Source organism: Barbus barbus (assembly GCF_936440315.1).
Source record: "Barbus barbus genome assembly, chromosome: 40".
NCBI lineage: Eukaryota > Metazoa > Chordata > Actinopteri > Cypriniformes > Cyprinidae > Barbus > Barbus barbus.
Genome location: NC_136718.1, coordinates 12,855,785 through 12,876,668, shown reverse-complemented (window position 1 = coordinate 12,876,668; position 20,884 = coordinate 12,855,785). Strand labels below are relative to the sequence as shown.

General features: G+C 36.1%; 1 protein-coding gene across 1 annotated transcript in view; it reads left to right on the top strand.

Annotated features, from left to right (window-relative positions):
- Positions 1–20,884, top strand: part of LOC306859815 (uncharacterized protein) — a 68,979-nt gene that overhangs the window by 17,283 nt on the left and 30,812 nt on the right. The window contains exon 5 of the mRNA XM_079401116.1: positions 15,579–15,701. Coding sequence (XP_079257242.1) covers positions 15,579–15,701 — 123 coding nt within the window. The remainder of the gene's footprint in view (positions 1–15,578; positions 15,702–20,884) is intronic.

The following is a 20,884-nucleotide window of genomic DNA, read 5'->3' as shown; positions in this document are numbered from 1 at the left end:
TATTGGGAGTACTCATCAATTTATCTGTCTTTGTCCAGACCTTCATGCAACCTCTATTTATGTCAGTAACTGAAAACACAAGTAGTACATGGGTTCAGAGTAAATTGTTTTGTTTGAACTGAGTCTATTAGTGGTGTTGGTTAAAATTCTTGCATATGCATTCTTCTTCCAGACAAATGTTTGGCGAGTTACTCATTCAGCACTGTTTTATGACATATGGATATTAATGAGCTCTCAAATCTTGTGACTTATTGAGAAGGTATGACTTTTCTAATTTACCTGACTTGTGATGTTTGCACTTAAAATAGGATCCATCCAGAACATCCCAGCTACCACATAGCCATGCCACACAGTAACCAAAGTAACCAAAGCACCCATCAGGGTAAAATCTTAGAAACTTGGGAGTGGGATCTTTTGGCAGTTTACTGATGTAAACATCCTGGCAGTGAGGTTTGTGTCAGCATAATGTTTCAACAGTATGCTATCATGTTCTTTATCTGCTGAAAGGTGTCACAAAAAATGAATGTGACTGCCACGTGAATCATCGCATTATGATTCATATATTGATTTGTCTCCACACCCTTCATTTAAGTGAAATGAATGAGACTACATAGTCAAATTTTGGATCACATTTTCCTCCACAGTAGGAGTTATTTTCTTCCCACAAAGTGTGCTGGATAAAGAAAGGTTATCAAAACTGTTTTCATAAAGACATTCCACAGTGAATGCATACTTCCGAGGCTACAGTTCATTTGTCTAAATGCTTTATTCTATGTATACAGTACTGCACATGTTCATTCACATCTGCATGGGTGATGGATCGGTCCAAAGATACCATCGGCCAATGATATAACCTTTGAGCCGTCTATAAGTCCATCAATAAGACTTGCTTTTGAGATAAAGAGGGAGGTTTGGACTATATTATAAATCAAGATAGCATGCACGGTTTGCATTAGGTTTTGGCTAAAAATGTAGGTCTTTCCTTCTCATTAATCAAAGGAAATATTAGTGAGCCCAACTGACAGTGCATTAGAGTATATTGACAGCTATATTAGATACATGGAGAAGCATGACTCTATCTGCTTTAGTCCATTTCGCAAAGCCTCTTTACCACTCAGCAAGCAACATACTTAGCAAACCACATTTTTCCATTTGACGCTAATGGTTGCAGGGCATAATATCTCCTAAGAAGTTCCTCTCAAAGAACTGCAGCTCATAAAGATGAGCTGAAAATCCCGCAACCTGAGATGGGTTTTATTGCATATGTGAGGTTTGCTGTGAGATCAGTCCTGCTGGCGAGAGGACGGCATCATAAATGTAAGGAACATTTCTTCCTCTCCCCAGAGGTCACAGATCCATGGAAAAGACGGAAGAGCTTCTGGGATACTTCCAATGCTAAGGCATGCATTGTGAGCACTGGATTTAACCAAATTACTGACAAAAGTGATGGCACTGAAAGCCAATGCCTGAACTTTTCATTTGGTATCCATTTCCACCCGTTTCAGTCCAAATATACCATAGCGGATAGAAGGACGTAGCAAAGGCTTTTTCATAATATTCATTAGTAATCATTGTAGTATGTGTGTGTGTGTGAATTCATTTATTTATTTATTTTTGCTGTATATATTATGTTGTTTTTTTATTTATTAATCCTTGTGACCCTTCATAGCACAAGCAGTTTGGAGAACATTTTTTTTTTTGTGTGTGTGTTTTGTTTTGTTTTGTTTTGTTAGTCTGTTTTGTTGTTAGTTTAGTTTGTTTGATTAGTTTGAAATCAAACAATAATTAACACATCCTCCTTGTTGAAGTCTCCGTTTTGCAAGAGACTTTGACTTTAAACTATAGGGCAGGACTTTCAGTATCTATATATCTATGAACTATAGCTGTGTATTTTTTGTGGATCCGTGACAAGTTACCTGGCACATCACTAAAGCTAAATGGCAATGGTCTAAATATTTAGCTGAGCTGAAACTGGCAGTCTGCTTGACATTCAATCCAAATACAGCAGCTTTGATGGATTATGTAAAAACAGCTCTCTCTTAACTCCCTTAACTGCTTACCTTTATCATCTGAGACACCACATGATTTATGGTCAATCACTGGAGGGATAATTGGAGCAGCTTCAAAGCTGCAAGATATATGGTTATGGAAGCAGAATAATGACAATAGTTTTTTAAACAAAGCACGCTGAATTCCACAAATCGAAAAAAAGATGCATTGTAATTAACAGTGCTTGAATTTTAATGCCTTGCATTTCTAGGGCTTGCATTTTTAGGTCCTGAAATTTAACATTAATTTTTTATTTAAGCTGTGAATATTTCAATTTTAAATATTTCACACTCATTTTCATAATTAAAAATTCAATAATTCATATTCACCTTCCATAATTCACTTCCAAAATATTCAATCTGTTTAAAAATACGATGTATAATATTCGATAGGCAAATTTCGGTCATTTTATTTCACTTTCCAAATTCGCTGTCATAAATTCAGTGGTTAAAATTCGGCAGAAAATTCAGAGTTCACATCCCGGACCCACAGGAATAGCAGTAGAGCACAGATGCATGATCTCCAGCTGATGTCAAGCGGCTGTTGATGAAGGACATATGTGGATCAAGTCATTCATTTAAGTGAAGTGACATACTGCCAAGTATGGTGACCCATACTCTGAATTTGTGCTCTGCATTTAACCCATCCATTTGCAGAAATGGAGCAAGCGCCAAGTAGAAGTTTTGATTATCGGGGCCAGTATAAACATCTGGAAACGCTGATTGTGTGTATGTTTAATTCAACATCTTTGCTGTTTCCCGTAGCCTACATGTAAGCAGCTTTCTCTACCACAAAGGAGATTATAATGCTCTTTTACCCAACGCTGAAGTACAGAACTAACATTACATCTGAGGAAGACATATATTCCTTTCCGTTGCTTAGTTTCTGTAACTTTGTATCATGGCTTGTGTGACGCTGTGCTGTAATACTGGGGTTCCCCTCATACGTCACACTCCAGGATTCCCCAACGACGCCTCAGTGATATAACTAATACAGAGATATAAGACCTCAGATCTCACAATACACTTTACTGATGATTAAAATATTCGAATATTATACATAGTTGAATATTATACATCGTATTTTTAAACGGATGTTTTGGAAGTGAATTCTGGAAGGTGAATATGAATTATTGAATTTTTAATTATGAAAATGAGTGTGAAATATTTTGAATTGAAATATTCACAGCTTAAATAAACAACTGTTAAATTTCAGGACCTAAAAATGCAAGCACTGTTAATTACAATGCATCTTTTTTTCGATTTGTGGAATTCAGTGTGCTTTGTTTCAAAAACTATTGTCATTATTCTGCTTCCATATATGGTCTATTTAACTTAATTCATGACTTAATGAAGATAATTAAAAATCTGATGTCCTGTAAAATGGAAAGCTTTTTGAAAATCAAGTTGAAAATCACCAAGTGTATTTGTCCGTTTAATGCTTCCCAGTCCCAACACCTGTGCCAGGCAGATGGCAAGAGGATTCAGTTCAAGAAGATTGATATCTCATATTGTAGTTTATAGTGGCAGAATGTGTTTCTGAAGGCACTTTAGAGTTACGCTGCACTCCTATAAAACCGATTAAGAAAAGTCCAGTTCTTCATGTGGATTTAACCAGAATCAATCGCAACTGCTGTGACTATTCAACTACTTCTGCAGATTTGAGGCAGTGCACTGTATCTGCTCTGTGAGTTTATACTGGAGCATGATCCTGTGCGTCTCAAGACACATGTGGACACTCTGAGATCAGATCTATGTAGGAGAACTGATTGTTTTTGTACTCTCTCCCCCCAACAGAACCTCTATCCTTGTGAGGCTGACTGTAATTTAATGGGACTGATGTTATGCTCAGTTTAGTTTGATGTATTTTATTAGGATCAATGATTTTGGTTCCACCAAACCAAATAAAAAATGAGCAGGTGCTTTTCATTTGTCATTCATATGCAAGACTGAAGCAAGCATATCTTTTACAATCAGCGTAAAATCATGTGAATAATGGATTTTTCAAATGTTTTCCTGTTCTTGCTGGAAATATAAGCAAGTTCAATGGCGATGGCCTGTGTTTTCTATTTTTTTTTTTTTTTGTCAGTGTTTCCCAACAATTTTTTTCTTTCTTTCTTACTTCCACAGCCTCAACAATAAGGCTCTTCTACTCTTCAGTGACACCAAATCAGAAATGTGTCAGTCTGGATAAAAGCGACTCATAAATCAGAACATTCTGCTGTGAAAGTGTGAAAGCTTTACACACATTATTTAAATTCTGAAACGGGACTGAAAAATGAGAAGAATCACAATTAGATTTCGTTAATACTGTATCTATCAGTAGTTTAAAGTGGTAGAAGCTTAAAAATGATTCATTTGATGTCTTTTCTTAGTATTTATATATGCAATTTAATTTGATTACATAATCTGCATATGATGTCATTTGATACATTTGTCATTTATGAAGTAAATAGTTTTATTACATTTTTATTTTTTATTTGCATAATAAAAAATGTAATAAAATTATTTACATCATAAATAATAAATACAATTTAAAAAGAAAACAAATGAAAAAAATAAATCAGTTATTTAAAAAAAAGGAATGATGTAATTAATTCCATGTTGTTGGAAATGGCTGTTTGTATGGCATACATGAAGGTTTTTCTCTGAATAAATAGCTGCAGAATGTGTAATGGTGTGTTTTACCATTGTATTCTGTGCATCTGTGAATTTTCTTCTGTAATTTAGGGAAGCCGCAGTGTGTCCTTATTAATGTAATTTAATCAAATGGTTTAAGAGCCTTAACCCACACCTGGCAGCAGTTTAGACTGCCTCACTGACACAAAGGCATTCACACAGAGAGTACGACGTGCAGTGACCTTCCTTTCATCTGACTCACAAAACTCACATGAAAAGAGACGCTTGAATCGTGTCCAGCTGCACCTTTTAAACTCCCCTCAACCTTCATATCCTCTGGAAAAACTGAAACTACATTGGTTGCGTGCTTTCCTTCTTATTTTTAATTACGTATTTCCTTGTCCTTGTCACTTTGGATAGATTCCTGTCTTGTTCAAGATGCAAGATATCTGATACTGCAAGCACATATGCAATGTTTGCACTGGTCAGGCTCTTATTCCTTGAATTATTTTGGTTTTGTAAGTGCAGCATTTTAGCTTTTCTTTGGTTCCCCTTTACCCTCCTGTAAAATAGTTTTCCACGTTTTCTCTCAAGGTCCACTGCAGTGGACCAACAACTTGTCAAAACTAGGGTTATTTGTGACTCATTTGTATAGCTGTTCAACTTCTGAGCTGTAGAAAAAAAGTTGAATTGATGTAAAGATTATTAATAACCAAGGCTCTATAAATCACTGAGCTTATGACAGGAATGGCTATATGAGAATTCAAGACCGGGGCTCTTTCATCTTTTTAATAAAACAATCTCATGACAGCTGTAAAGGCAGTTTTATAACCATGAAAGCCCATATTTGACAGGTTATTAAAAAGTTCAGCTTCCTGTTATTATTTCCACACTAAAAAATTCAGGAATTGAATTTAAAAGGCATTCTCAGTTCAATTCTGAATGGCGCTCAACTTTTGTACTATTCTCAATCATTGTTGGGTAAGATGCTGTAAAAAGTAATTAATTATTAACTACTGATTACATCTTCAACAGAGTAATTACTGTACTAATTACCAAGAAATATTAATTAGCATTATAGCATAACTCCTTATTAGCATTACTTATTACTAATACTTTCTAAATCCCATATCAACCTCAACCAGTTGAACAATATAAGGATAGACATAAAACTATTCTTTTAATTTCAAATAAATAAAATAAAATGGCATAAATTATTCTTGAGCTGACCAAAGTATTTAAAGGGTGAAGGTTACATTAAAAGTATACATTTTAATATTAGATTTTGATGTTAAAACCACTGGTAACACTTTAATATAGCGACCAGTTCTCACTATTAACTAGTTGCTTATTAGCATGCCTATTATTAGCATATTGGCTGTTTATTAGTACTTCTAAAGCACATTCTGCGTGACCATATTCTACATCCCTGATCCTACCCAATACCTAAACGTAACAACTTCCTTCATAACTATTAATAAGCAGCAAATTAGACTTTAGAGAATTGGACCTTAAAATAAAGTGACCAATCCACTCGTTTGACAGAATCGTTCTATAGTCTATACAGTATTTAAAGCAATTACATCAAAAGTAACTGTGTAGTCAGATTTATAAAAAAAAAAAAAAAAAGAGTAATACCTTATTTAACTTTTCAAGGGTAAACTAATTATTATTAAAGTACAGTAAAAAATTATTTAGTAATGCAGTACACCCAACAGTGTTCCCAATGGCCATAATTAATTTTATACAGCCAAGATTAAAATAAATACTCAATTTAGTAAAAGCAAAAGTGACCAGAAATCTGAGCCCAATTTTGAAAATCTGAAGTGAACATTTCATACAACATTTGGTAAACTTCTCAGCATCAATACCTAAGAGGAGAAGGGAGGAGCAGAGACCGACAGGAGGGTGGGACTGCGGAGGCCTGCCCTGGACACAGGCGATGGAGACCTAATACAAGAGACCGAGCCACGAGAAACTACATGTCTGTCAATGCCGAGAGAGAGAGAGAGAGAGAGAGTGAAATTACTTGATTCTGATGCCAGGACACACAGCTTATTTAAATAGCTTCTCAAGCTCACAGCAGCAGTTGTTCTCTCCTGTTGCGTAATGGACATGCTGAGAGTCTGTTTATCTGTTTTGTTTGCATGATCTTATTTCTTTCTGTTTGAGTGAAGTCTGTAACCCATTGCGCTTGGACAATGCTGTCCAATTGGCTGAGGTTAGTGCTCATATTTATCTTCTGGACTCAGCTGGTCCCATGTTTGGATCCTGGAAATACACGTTACCGCTACTATCACAGGAACTGCTACACCTGCTTCAATGGATATCAGGGATACAACGCAGGACACCTGGGAATAGGTGAGTGTTACTGGGTTCACTGTGAATCGTTTTAGTTGATTCAGTGAACTGAGTCCCCTCGGTTAAGGGAATAATCTTTACTGTTACTTAGCATTAGATTTTGAGGTTTATGCTATTTTTATTTTGTGGTTTTAATTTTTTTACTCTTGAGAGTCGGAATGTGTTGGAACGCATTAGCTTAAGGACTGTGTGAATTCAGAGAAATTCTGGGACAGAACTCAATCGTGCTGTATGATTTGGTAACGTCTTGGCTGTGACTAAAGAAGCTTCTTTCAGCACTCATAATTCACCGTGAAGGACTGGAGACGATAATGCCTACACTCTGCTGTGAACAGATGTCAGCTGTGTAACAAAACAAATAATAAGCTGGTGCATTAGTGTTTGTCAAATATTATAAGAACGACTAATGTTTTGTTTTCAGTTTTAGGAACCTGCAACTAATTAAAACTGTGTCATTTAGACTACTTAGTCTTTTCAAGTAATATTTCACTTGCAATTTTTAAGTGACAAAAAGTTTAGGCTGTGTTGAAAAGAGGATTTATGGATTTGCTCTAAATTGAGACTGTAAGCAATCACTGGAACACCTTGAGTTTGCTTTACCAGAGTAAACTAACTTTAGCTCAGCATTTGTCCTCCTAGAATTCATTACAGTGATGCTTTTGATAAAGAAAATTGCTTTTTCTTTCATTTGGTGAAAATAATGTCTGTTTTGCATATAAAGAATTATTTCTAAGTTTTTGGGATCAATGAGTTTTAAAATACCCTCTGGGTTATATCTTCTGCAGCACCTATGAAGATGACACACACTAAGATCATGGAAATCGTTCAGGTAGAAGAATGTTCCGGCAGTTTCTTCAACTTCCATTCTTTCGTTCTCTGCCAAATTGGTGATGTGCAGATTCTCTACAGCAAAATGTTAAAGACAAATTTATTTCTGTTAACTGGGCAAAATGATTAATGAAATTAAAGAATCACCAAGGTTGCATTCATTTGCTCAGAATGACAGTAAAAATTGTAATATTGTGAAATATTATTTTAGATAATCGTTTTCAATTTAATTTATTTATGTGACGGTGAAGTTGAGTTTTCAGCAGTCATTACTCCCATCTTCAGTGTCATATGATCTTTCAGAAATCATTCTTTTTTTGTCAAAACTGTAAAAAAAAATCAGGATTTTTACAATATTTTTTTTTAAAATAGAAAATTAGAAAGAACAGCATTTATTTGAAATATAAATCATTTGTAAAATTATGAATGTCTTTACTGTCAATTTAATGCATCCTTACTGAATAAAACTTTCCAACTGTAGTCTATATTGCAAATTATTACAGTTAGAATTAGTGGTCTCTTTGACTTAATCTGGGTCTTGTATCTTTTAAGGTTTGAGGTTCCAAGGTTTCCTTAATGACCTTAAACGGAGAGCCGGTCTTGAATGAACGTGCTCCAGGGTAATGCTTTCTTACACGGAATGCAAGATTAAGGAGAAACGTGTTTTGGATTAAAGGGAGGCTGCTTGGAATAATCAGTCTGCAGTCAAAGATGTAAATTATTTTTCATTCCTAAGAATTCCTCTGATCCTCTTTATTTATGAATATTGGGCTAACATTTTGCCTTCTGATTTGCTATTTGATGTGCCTTCTTTAATCCAACAATGTGGAAGACAGACTTAGATTCTGGCACCACAGAACTATGCTGCGCTTACCTGGCAAACCGAATGTGACAGTCTTCACACAAGCCTGTAATGTTTGTAATACAGGTAGTAATGCAAGATTAAAGCGTGGTTCGCATCTATGATATCAAGCCAGATCTTTGCTAAACTTCAAAGCAAAGGTCTGTGATCTCAACTCAGGGTTATCGTGATAAGAAGCAGTTGTGTTTCTAACCTGTAGACCAGAGGAGTTCACATATGTCGTTGATTTTACCCTCTGATTCAGTTGCAGTGTCCCAGCTCTACCTCACATAACTGCAGGACTTTGAGGGCCAAACAACATAACATTTGTTATTTTGGTTGAAATGTGGGTTTCACTATTACCTTGTGCACAGTGGGATCCAGATGTCTGAGAACACATTAGATTTTTCCAGATTTTAGCCTGGAAATAAACTTAGTTTTAAGGTTTGAAAAAGAAATTTCAGGTTCTTTACTTTGTCTAGGTCACTAAGCAAATTTGTGGCATTGATCATGTCAGTGACTGTACATTTGGTCAAATGTTCTTGAAGCTCAATATGCTCTTGTGGAAGAACTTGTGGAGTTCATGCAGCTTGAGTGCTGCTGACATTAAAGCAAATGAGATAAATTAAATAAGATATTCTGGCACATAATTAGATTTTCAATGTTTTCCTGCATTCTGTGATGAATTGCAGGGGTCTGTAGAGAGCCCATGGGCTGCTGCTGGATCCACATCTGGGCTCTCAGTCTCGTATTCAATTGCTGCATTTCGTAAATCTCATTTAAAGTCTATCTGTTTATTTACACTCTGCTGCTGTGAATGGACCACAGTTCCTCCTTTGTCTGAGCTCAGTTTTGCAGTTGTGTACAGCACTTTTGTAATTAAGATTCCTTCAGGCTTTCCTGAACAGGTGGTCTTGATTACCTTCACAGTATCTTATCTTATCTTTATTCATAAAACTTAAATGTAAAACTTAAAGGAAGACACAGAGTTGAACAGTCAAAGTTCTTCTTACACAATTTGCTGTCTTCCATTGGTTTGACAAGCTGATAGTCCCACCCCCAATCTCACACCATTGGCTGAGCCAGTGTTGCTGTGTCAGGCTGGTCGAGATGCTCACACCACAGTTTGCAAAAATAATTTTTTCTGCATATTAAAGAGGTATTTCACCATTGGCAAGATGGGGTTTCAATAAATCTAAATAGAAAACAGATAAAAAAAAAGGCTGTGGTAAAAAAAAAATGGCTTCAACACCCATGTGTTGCTTGCCATTTCTTTGTAATTATTTGTGAAACTTGTATTTTTGAGTGAAAATTGTTTCACTGCCAATTTTTTTTTTTTTTCATTGTACACAATATTTAATGTAAAAAGTCTGCCTATTAACATTTATATTCATGGTGCTATTTTCTCCTCTGTTTATGTCACATCAAGCATGTGTCCCTTGTGTCAGATAATGACTTGTTTGTTCTAAATCAAATATGCATTTCATCTGGTTCTTGGCTGTATGTTATTACATTCCATTTGCAGTTGTTTGTCTGGCAACAAAACAGAAATTATCCATCATTAGTAACAGTTATTTAAACTACATATTGAAATATTGAAAATCAGCCTATAACCGCTATATTAACTGTCATCCAAATCTAAACCAGATTTGTTGTTATATGTCATTGCGGTTTAAATAACTAAGAGATAATATACAGCCAGCCGGTCTGCTCACCCTGAAGGGGTTTATTTTGGGATAATGACCAGCTGACTGGACATTATCCCACTTATTTCATGGCTTCTTACCAAATAAATAAATATGTGGACATAAAATACTGATTTTAGATTTAAATTTGTAGATTAGCTTTAAGCTTTTGCTAATAACAACAGTCCATAACAAAGAAGAAAATAATCTGCATAGCAACAAGACACATTACAATATTGATTTAATATTATAATAACTATAAATCTGCAATCTAATATACTTTTTCTGTGGACTAGCATAATGTAACATGCCCTCCTCTATTTTAAGTGCATGGAGCTGAATTATTCTTCACTAAATCATATTAATCATAGGGGACCTTTAGTCTGTTATTGCACTTAATCAAAACACCTTCATTAAACCGAACCGCTCAGGGTCAGACAGTCTGTCTAAATGCCTGATTTAAAGTTTTAAGGTTCAGTCTTAATGAGTAAAACCACTGCAGTCAAGTGGACCATCACTCCCATCTTCCTGGCTAGTGGTATGGTTGCTTGAGATTATCATTAAAGGCATGAATTATGAAAAAGTTTTTATACACACGATGAGCTGAGGATGAATGGTGCATGCTTATGAATTTAAACCACCTTCACGCATATTAATTCTTCACAGGAAAGTATTTTATAACAGTAGGAGTTCTGGTGGAGTTCAAACTGGAATATTTAATGTATAAATGAGTCTTAAATTCATCTCCAGAATATGGAGACACCTCATTATAGTTTGCAGTAACTCATACTTTGAATTATCCTCTCCTTGGATTCTTCTGTTTTTGTCATGCATCCAACAGCTAAAAGTCTCTCTGGCACTACATTTTAATGTATTGGTATCATTTGTTCTGAAAATATTTCTTGCTTACAGAATATTGGCCATTTCTGCATAGGAGGCTGAAAAAGTTAGCTTTCTTTAAAATACTATTTAGTCCTCCACTAATTTGTCCAAAACGTTAAACAGCCAATGTATTTATAGATAAAGAGGATTAAAACGAGTACTACAGAAAATTTTCTCAAGGCTCTTTCACTGTATCTCTTGGAAAGATATAAATCTATAGGACAAGCAGCCCTGTGAAGGGAGTATGTGAATGGTACTTAATAAAAAATGAAAATAATGTAATTATTAATTTACACTCAAACCCCTAATGCTCTTAGATTTTCAGTAACTCAGTTTTTTTTTTAACGTTTCTTTTTATAATAAAACCATTTTAATTATGGGTAATATCGGTGTAAACAATTAATTTAATTATTATTAATTCTGTAACTAATATTAAATTATAAGCACCCTTAATTTTCATTTAGATTAATGCCGATGTAGATATTGAAACAAATAGCAAACTAACATCTACTCCCTGAATCAGTTCCATGTGTACAATATGTTAGTAAGTTCATTCCGATGTTACAGATCCACATAATAAAGTTGCAGCCCACAGCACAGAGATCATAACTCACTCACTGACACAGTCTGCTGGCATTACAGCCTCTCATCAGCAGGGCTTTCACAGGCCTTGCACAGATCTCTGATTTCTCTTAGATCATCACTGCACCTGTACTAGACTGATCCAAAATCTCCACTCTGCATCTTTTCTTTAAATAGACTACTCAGTGGAATCCACAGGGTCATGAATGTAAACGGAGTATGAAATGGGAGTAATGAAGGTAGACTGTATTGAGTCAAACAAACATTTTCCTTTCAAAATGTCAGATCTATTCAAACTCATTTTAATATTATGCTGCTGCCATATTTTATGGCAGTGTTTTGACCTTTTAAATGCACCATACATAGTTCACAAAAATGAATCCTGTGTTTCAGCTAGTCAACACTAATCCTTACCTGATCGTCCTGCTTTGGGAAAAGCTCTGTTACTGTAATTAAATTAAGCATAGGCAATACTACTTTAAAGATCAGGGTGATTGTAAGACACATGGCCTGAATCAGATGGGACACAAAGAGCTTATTCACCTGAAGATCTTTATAATGTGCAGATTGCACAATTCCACAATTTCATAAGTGCACTTAAGGTAATAACTTTTTGAATAACCTACAAGCAGTTTTAAAGGGATAGTTCACCAAAAAAATGACCTAAAAGTTGTCATGTATTACTTTTGTCTGTAAAACACAAAAGAAGATGAAAAATGTTTGTTTTTTTTAGTGTTTGACAAAAATGTGGCAACAAGAAAATAATAGGGTAACCATGCACTAATGTTTTTGTTGTTGTTTTTTAACCTGTTAACCCGCATCGGCCCGCGGGCGGGCCGGAAGGGCGTGGTCGGGCGTGGTCGGACTTTTTATTACCTTTGTTTTAGAACAATATTCAATCAATTATCATTAACTATATATCATTTGAAAGCTAAAACACTCAAGATTAACGATGTGAGCTTGTTTTTGAAATCAATACACCAGAGAGGAAAGGGTTAACAGAAATGCTGAAAGACCGGCCATTTAAAATGAACAAAGCGAACCGCAGTACTCACGTTTGATCGCCAATAGCGCTGGTCAGCTCAGACTATTCCAAGACACACCAGCATACATTTCAAGAGAAGGGTCCACTCTTCAAAATGCATCCACTTTTTAATCCAAAACAACGAAAAAATAGGGGAAAACACGATAGATCCTCCTTTGTTTACATAAGCGATTCGAGTTATAGTTATCGATAGCGTCCATTTTCCAATAAATATCGATTATAATTCGTATTCCAGCTTTGAAACGCCATCTATTTCCAGCAGAATCGTCTCTTCCGAGTAAGAATAGCCCTCCCTCGTCTCTCTCCTTCAATCGCAGGAGCTGTTATAACCCGGGACAGTAAGCGCGTCCGTGAATGGGTCAGCGAGGTGTCAATCCGGACACATCACAATAGGGGTGTTTGAACCCAGCCAATGCCTCGCCAGCACAGTTTTGATGGATGGAAGTGTTAGCCAACCACAAGGACGTTTAAAGTGATTGACAGTTTGAATAGTTTACGTAAGATTGTTTAGAGAATAGCTCGGCGTATTGTCCGTGTGTTTTCGTGCGCTCTCGGGTTACGCATGAAGCGTACACATAATGGCGTCGCGGCGCTACACAGACTGGCTATCAGCGAACAGATGTTGTCCAAAGCTCACATCTGAATCTCTCCATCGTGGATCTTCGACTTGAGAAGTGTTTCTGTGGCGTTTGGTGGTGTTTTGGAGGACGTGGGGAGAAAAATGGCTAATTTAGTAGCCGAATACGCGCTGAGATCGCTGGGAAGCGTGGATAGCATTAGCACGTAAGTGTCTCCACCCTCCTCTTGAATGTTTATGTGTCTTTATCATGTATTTGCAGCTTTTGTTTCATGTTAGCTGTTTTAGATTCTAAAAATGACAACGGAGAGGGATAATATGAGGGGATTACATGAGTTTTGTTCGTGTGGGTGGGTGGGTGTGTTTGTTTGTGGGTATGTCCCGGTTATTGTGTGTGTGTGCGCGCGTGTGTGTGTGTGTGTGTACAAAATGTAAACAGTGTTGCAAGTTTGATTTGTTTTGCTTACACACTTTCTCACTCTTTTTCTCTCACTCTTCCCTGTCTTTTCAGAGGTCTGGTGAATCCAGATGGTCAGAAAAAAAAACATTTTAGTGGCTGCTAGAGCGTCTTCCTCCACTGTAAATACTGTAAATAGTTTTTTTTTTTTTATTATTTAGTAATATTAGTAATAGTAATCTATTACTATATTAGTAAAATAGTAATATTCATAATATTCACCATATAAAATAAATAAAAAATACAAATGTTGTAAAAACAATGTATTTTGCATGTTTTGTGTTTTCACTAGTTCAAAAATGATCAAATCTGTTTTGGTTCACTGTTTTCATTATTGGAATTGTTCAGAATAAAGACTGTTTAGTTATGTTCAAATTCTGAAATAGTTTTGTGTTTTTTTGTGGTTTCATTGGTAGAGCAGTTCTGAATTGATATACATATGTAGTATGCAGTGTCTTATGGAGTCTCTAAATAGCATTTTTGAAAGGATTCCTAGACTTTTCTTGAAATAAAATATCCAAATGACTTTTCCAAAGCTTTTCTTGAAATGAAATACCATAAAGATGTACTTTCTGTAAGTCTTTACCTATAAAAAATTTATTATTTCATATTTTATTTCAGGAAATATTTAGGCGTTTTTTTTCAAAAATGCCATTTGTAGACTAACCAAATGACTAAATGAGTCAGCACTACAAATGCTGTTCAGAAATAGTTTTTTATTGTGTGTTTTGGTGGGCAGAGCAGTTCTGAATTGATATACATATATGTATTATGTAGTTTTGACTCATTTGGACATTTGTTTACAAAGTGTCTATTTGGGGTCTCCAAATGGCTTTTTTGAAAGGACGCCTAGATTTTTTTTAAATAAAAGCTTACAGAAACTACATTTTTGGGAGTATCATCCTCAAATTTGAATCAAAACATGGTCAGATGTTCAGCTTTATCTTTATGGTGTTTTCAGGCCTTTGGCATGAAAGTCTCATCCATTTTTCCCTTAGTGAGCTTCATTAAAACATATCGCGAGTCAATTTCATGTATATTTTACCTTGTTTTACTCTATTGCTATACTAATTTTGAGTTATTATGACTCTAGAGTAACAAAGGATCAAGTGTCTAGTTTCAAACAACACCAGATTTTTAAATATAGACCTTAGGGTTCAAGAGCTACAGACATTTTTATTTGGTTATATCGTTTTTTACAAAATGCTCAAAAATAGGGGCGCAGGGTAACAGGTTAAAGAAAAATCTAAAAAGATTGGATTAGAATGAATTATTTATGATATGTTTTATTATCCACCTAAATTTATGGATTAAAACTTCATAAAACGTATGAAAAATGGCAAAATATTGGTTCAGTTTCATCAAAGGACAAAAATGATGGCTTAAAAGCAAGTTTGCTTTTGATTCAGTGTATCGACAGTATCTGAGCTGCCAGCTACTGATTTTGGAGATTAGAGAGACTTCAGTTAAAATGAAACGGAACAGCATCTGACACAGCAAAATAAATGGTTTTGCATATGTCTTGGAGTGGATGAATTCATTTAGGAAGTTAGAATGACATGCTTTGTTTTCTTAGGTGAATGCTTTGAAAACTTGTTCAAGAGTCAAACCACATTTTAACTTGTGGCCTCGTGTCTACTTTTCCCTCCTCAGATATTGATGAGTGCCAGGTTCACAACGGGGGCTGCCAACATAGGTGTGTGAACACCAGGGGCTCGTACTACTGCGAGTGCAACCTGGGGTTTCGTCTGCACGTTGATGGCCGCACCTGCATAGGTGAGTCATTCAGGGGTCGAGAGAGGTCACTGACAGAGAGCTGACAGACTGGCCTGCATCCAAAGCTTTAGAGACCTGTAATCATCACGGCCTAAGAAAAATTAGCTTAGAATGGGTTTTTCTTCAAAGCTAGCAGGGGTCCCCACCTTGAGCTCTGTGCATGAGGGGGAATCAAAGAGCCTCTTGTTTTCTTAATAGTGGAATGTTTGCTACTATTCTGTACTGTACGGGTCTTGTCATGGTGAGTTTGTGATGGACCTTTGAGATAGACCAGATCAGGACCCAACTGTTCTGTTGCCAGGCCCGCTATCAAACCATCACATCTATTCAAATGTGACTATGGTGTAGAAAGTGTCAGGTGAAACCCAACAATTTCGTTTTCAAAGGAAAAACCCTGTGGGAATAAACAGTTCTTGCAAGCATATCAATTTAGCTAATGTTGTTTGGATAGGGGTTTTGTTTTTCAAATATGTGGCAATAGTAAGAATGGATTTTGTATAGTACCATTCCAGAGCTCAGGCATTTCTTTATAGAAACATTGAAAACATTAAACCAACTTGGTAAATAAAAATTACAAACAACGATTCCAGACAAATACCTTCCCTAAAGCCAATGCCATGCCACACAATCAGCCCTGTGCTTAATCTTCCAGCTGGGATGCCACATGTCAGCTGAAAGACTTTCATTTGGACATGGCTTGGAAATATTATAGCTTTTTCCCCTTGTAATATGGTTATAATCTTGTGGTTTTCTGTGAGCGCTCATGGGGTGAAATGTTACATTGGGACTCTTGGCTCTAAGATTTGCCAGTTTACTTCCAAACACAGAGTTTTATTTGTTTAAAGTACATGAAATTATATTAGATTACTGAATAAATCATTAAAGGAATGTAAAATGGCATCAGCTCATTCAATAGCATCTGTGGTATGCTGTTCATTACCATAGAATACTTTCAACAAACAAAAAACAAAACAGACCGTGGAAGTCTATGGGACTGCTGCAGTGTTATTTTATTTTATTTTTTAAAATATATACTCTTATAGCTTTTATTTTGATATTTTAAGTTTTCATTTTATCTTCAGTTTAAGTTTGAGCTATTTTTTGATTTTGTAACTTTTTTTTTTTTTAAATATTCCTATTTAGATGTCATTTATATTAGGTTTAGTAATCTTAGTATTTAAAATTAGTTAATTTAGGTGCTAGGCAATACTTCAAAAAAAAAATTCAAGTTTATGTTTATCATATAATATTTATATTTTATTTGATTTCAGGTTTATTTCAATTTAGTTTTAACAATAACAACATTGAAATGCTGTTGTATTTAGTAAAAAACAAGTCAGAATTTTTTTTTCTGTCATAATCAACTGCATGTCACATATTCTGATGACTGAGCTCAACTTGTATTGACCCTAGAACATTATTTTCGATTTCCATCATCTAATATTGATATTTTATTTGATTTCATATTTATTTCAGTTTAGTTTTAGTAATAATAGCACTGAAATGCTGTTGTATTTACTTCACAAACTAGAACATTCTTTTCAATTTCCAAGGCAGTTTGACATGGAAAAAAGCAAATGACATTTATATTCCAGAAGCATTCTTGGATCTGTTCACTTTCCTGAGAGTCTGATGCTGTAGCAGCGTTTCCATTCATTCTGTTTTAGCTGAATCAGCAGCTAATTCTTTTACCTTCCCAAGAGACCTGAAGAGTCCAGGACTGTGATCTCCAGACAGGTTTCGGGCTCATTTATCAGTTTTTTTCAAAACTCAAACCAACTCTTCTATACAACCACAATCTGAACCAAAGCTGAGTGGGATGGAACACACTACTAGAATAAACCAGAAACAGATGCTGCTAATTAATCAGTGAGGGTTTTATCCAGGATCATTTGGTTTTGGTTAACAGTAATTTGAAAAATTGGTATCTCGCTGATACTTCATGCCAGAAGCTTATAAAGTTGTGAGTTATGAACGACAGATAAAACCTTAATTATTTTAATTCACCCAAGGATTTTCTGCCAAAAGAAGTATTATCATTATCCTTTATTAGACACACTCTCATAATGTAAAGATTTTTTATTTTATTTTTCAACTGCTTTCCCACTACTCCACTCCAATAGCTTATCCTGTTTCAAGAAAGTATAACTTTTATTTGAAAAGAGAGACAATTGTCCTATTTATATATACTCTAATAAATGCTGGGTTAAATACAACCCAGCGCTGGGTAAAATATGGACGAACCCAATGATTGGGATGTTTACACCCAGCAGTTGGGTTACTGCCCAGAAGGTTGGGTTAAACATTTAACCCAACTGTTGGTTGAAAACAACCCAGCATGTGTTCTGTCCAACATTTACCCAGCACTGGGTTGTATTTAACCCAGCAATTTTTAGAGTGTACTTGCAGAGAGAGCCTCTGTGAAGACTGCCATTTCAGATCAGAGTGGCCAAAAAGAACTACTCTGAAAAGCTGAGAAGAGAGCTTTCAGCCAACGATCCGGCGTCCTGGATCCTACAGAGAAAACAGGTCTGTGAATGACGCTGTCAATATGGGACTGCATTACATCCTGCAACACCTTGACAAACCTGGGACTTACGCAAGGATCTTATTTGTGGACTTCAGCTTGGCCTTCAATACCATCATGCCTGACCTTCTCTCAGACAAACTCACACAGCTCTCTGTGCCCACCTCCATCTGTCAGTGGATCACCAGCTTCCTGACAGACAGGCAGCAGCTAGTGAGGCTGGGCAAACTCGCATCCACGACTCCCCATCATCACTGGCGCCCTTCAGGGATGTGTTCTCTCCCCACTGTTCTTCTCCCTCTACACAAATGACTGCACATCCAAAGATCCCTCTGTCAAGCTCTTGAAGTTTGCGGATGACACTACAGTCATCGGCCTCATCAAGGACGGAGACGAGTCTGCTTACAGACAGGTTGAGCCAGATGGCTGTCTGGTGCTGTCACAACAACTTGGAGCTCAACACAGTCAAAACAGTGGAGATGATAGTAGACTTCAGGAGGAACCCCCTGCACTCCCCCCACTCACCATCATGGACAGCACTGTGACTGCAGTAGAGTCATTCAGGTGCCTGGGCACCACCATCTCCCAGGACCTGAAGGAAGCTAAGGAAGTTCAACCTGCCACAGGAGCTGCTGAAACCGTTCTACTCTGCCATCATCGAGTCTGTCCTGTGTTTTATCTATAACTGTTTGGTTTGGCTCAGCTATCCAAACAGACATCAGAAGACTACAACGGACATTCAGGACTGCTGAGAGGATTATCGGTGCCCCTCTACCCAACCTCCAAGATCTTTATATCTCCAGAGTGAGGAAAAGGGCTAAGAAAGTCACTCTGGACCCCTCACACCCAGCTCACTCTCTCTTTGAACTGTTGATCACTGAGCATCAGAAGAGCCAGACACAAGAACAGTTTTTCCCCCAGGCCATGTCCCACCTGAACACACCCCAGTACTGTATATCTGTAAATAACTCCTCAAACCCTCATCCGTACATAAGACATATGCACATTCACAGTTCTGTCTATGGACATTTTTTAATTTTTTACTTTCTGTATATTTGTATTTTATTACTCTTGTAATTTATAATTTATTGTCTATTTTCTTCATTATTAGTGTTTTTATTACCTTAATTATATGTTGTCTGCACTATGTTTGTACTTATGTACTGGAATCTCCTAACACCAAGACAAATTCCTTGTGTGTGTAAACACACGTGGCAATAAAGCTCTTTCTGATTCAGATTCTGATTCAGATTTTTGAGTGCGGTATACATCAGAAGGCCAGTAAATTGAGACTACATTAACTATACTATGTGTTTATCTGGAGCTCAGCTTTAACCTTTGTCTGACCCTGTTTGATGAAAGAGGTGAGTGAACATTCACAGGAAAAGGGTGGAGAAGACAGACTGAAAGGTTGCTGACAATAGGTCATCATCTGCCCCCCGCTGCATCATTAGAAACAAGATAATGAAAGAGCAAATGCACCAGTCTTTAGTCTTAAACTTTACACACCTCAGGATTTACTCCAAATGCATATTTGCTAGTCGTTCAAGATCTAAGATCACACATTACAGGTTCCTGGTCAGAGTGTATTCAACGTCGGTTATCAACCACAAACATTCACGCTGACCATTCCCTTATCACCACACCAGATGGCTTTTAAATAGCACAGAACAAAGCTACTTAGTGGTATTTTACTGAATATTATGATTGGTTTCCGTCCTGAGATGACTATCCTTGAAGAATGACTATCCTATGAAGAATGGCAACATCGCCAAGCATCACAATCCAAACACTTGAGTATGATGAGAGACTGTTTGTTTTTCCATCAAAGCTTCATATCAGTCATATGAGAAAAATGGTCCATTTGCAATGGTCCACCTGTTTTCACTAAATGATCCAGCTTCTGAAAATAATTGCTTGGTACTATTTTGGATGATTAGTGAAGAATGCTTTCGACAGGACTGTTCAATGCTTGTTCCACATTCTCTTCTGTTACTGGAGAAAATATTTATTTAAAGAGTGGATATTGAAATCTACTAATAAAATACACAAATTTTAATTAAAAAAATGTATTAATGCAAAAGCTAAAAGTTATTCATACCAGACCTTGATATAATATTCAGCAGGTTACAGCATTACATAAAAGAAAGCAAACTACACATTATGTTCAAAGATAATTGTCAAGTCAAATGAAGTAGATAATAAATGAATAATTTGAGCTGGTGGCAGCATCATGTTATGGGCTGTTTGTCTTTAGCAGAGCCAAGTGATAGGTTATAACAGAGAAATACAAAATAAATTAAAATAAAAAATATATAAACATGTTTTTGTGCAAAACTACTGCCTTCTGCCAGAAAGCTGCCAGAAAGTTACGATAAATAACGATACACCAAATCCTACAGCCTGCTGAAACAGAAAATGTTTAAAAAAGAAAGATCAGTGTTTAGGAATGGCGTTGGTGTCCATGGACAGGCTTCAGATGTGTAACAAATCTGTGAACTGACCCACACTGGACTGTAAACTGGAAGTCTTCTTGCAATTTGAACTTTTCTGCAAGAAAAAGAAAATCCAGATGTGCTACGCTGACAGAGTCCAATATAAACAGAATTACTGATATAATTAAAGCCAAAGGTGCTACCACAAAGTATTATATAAA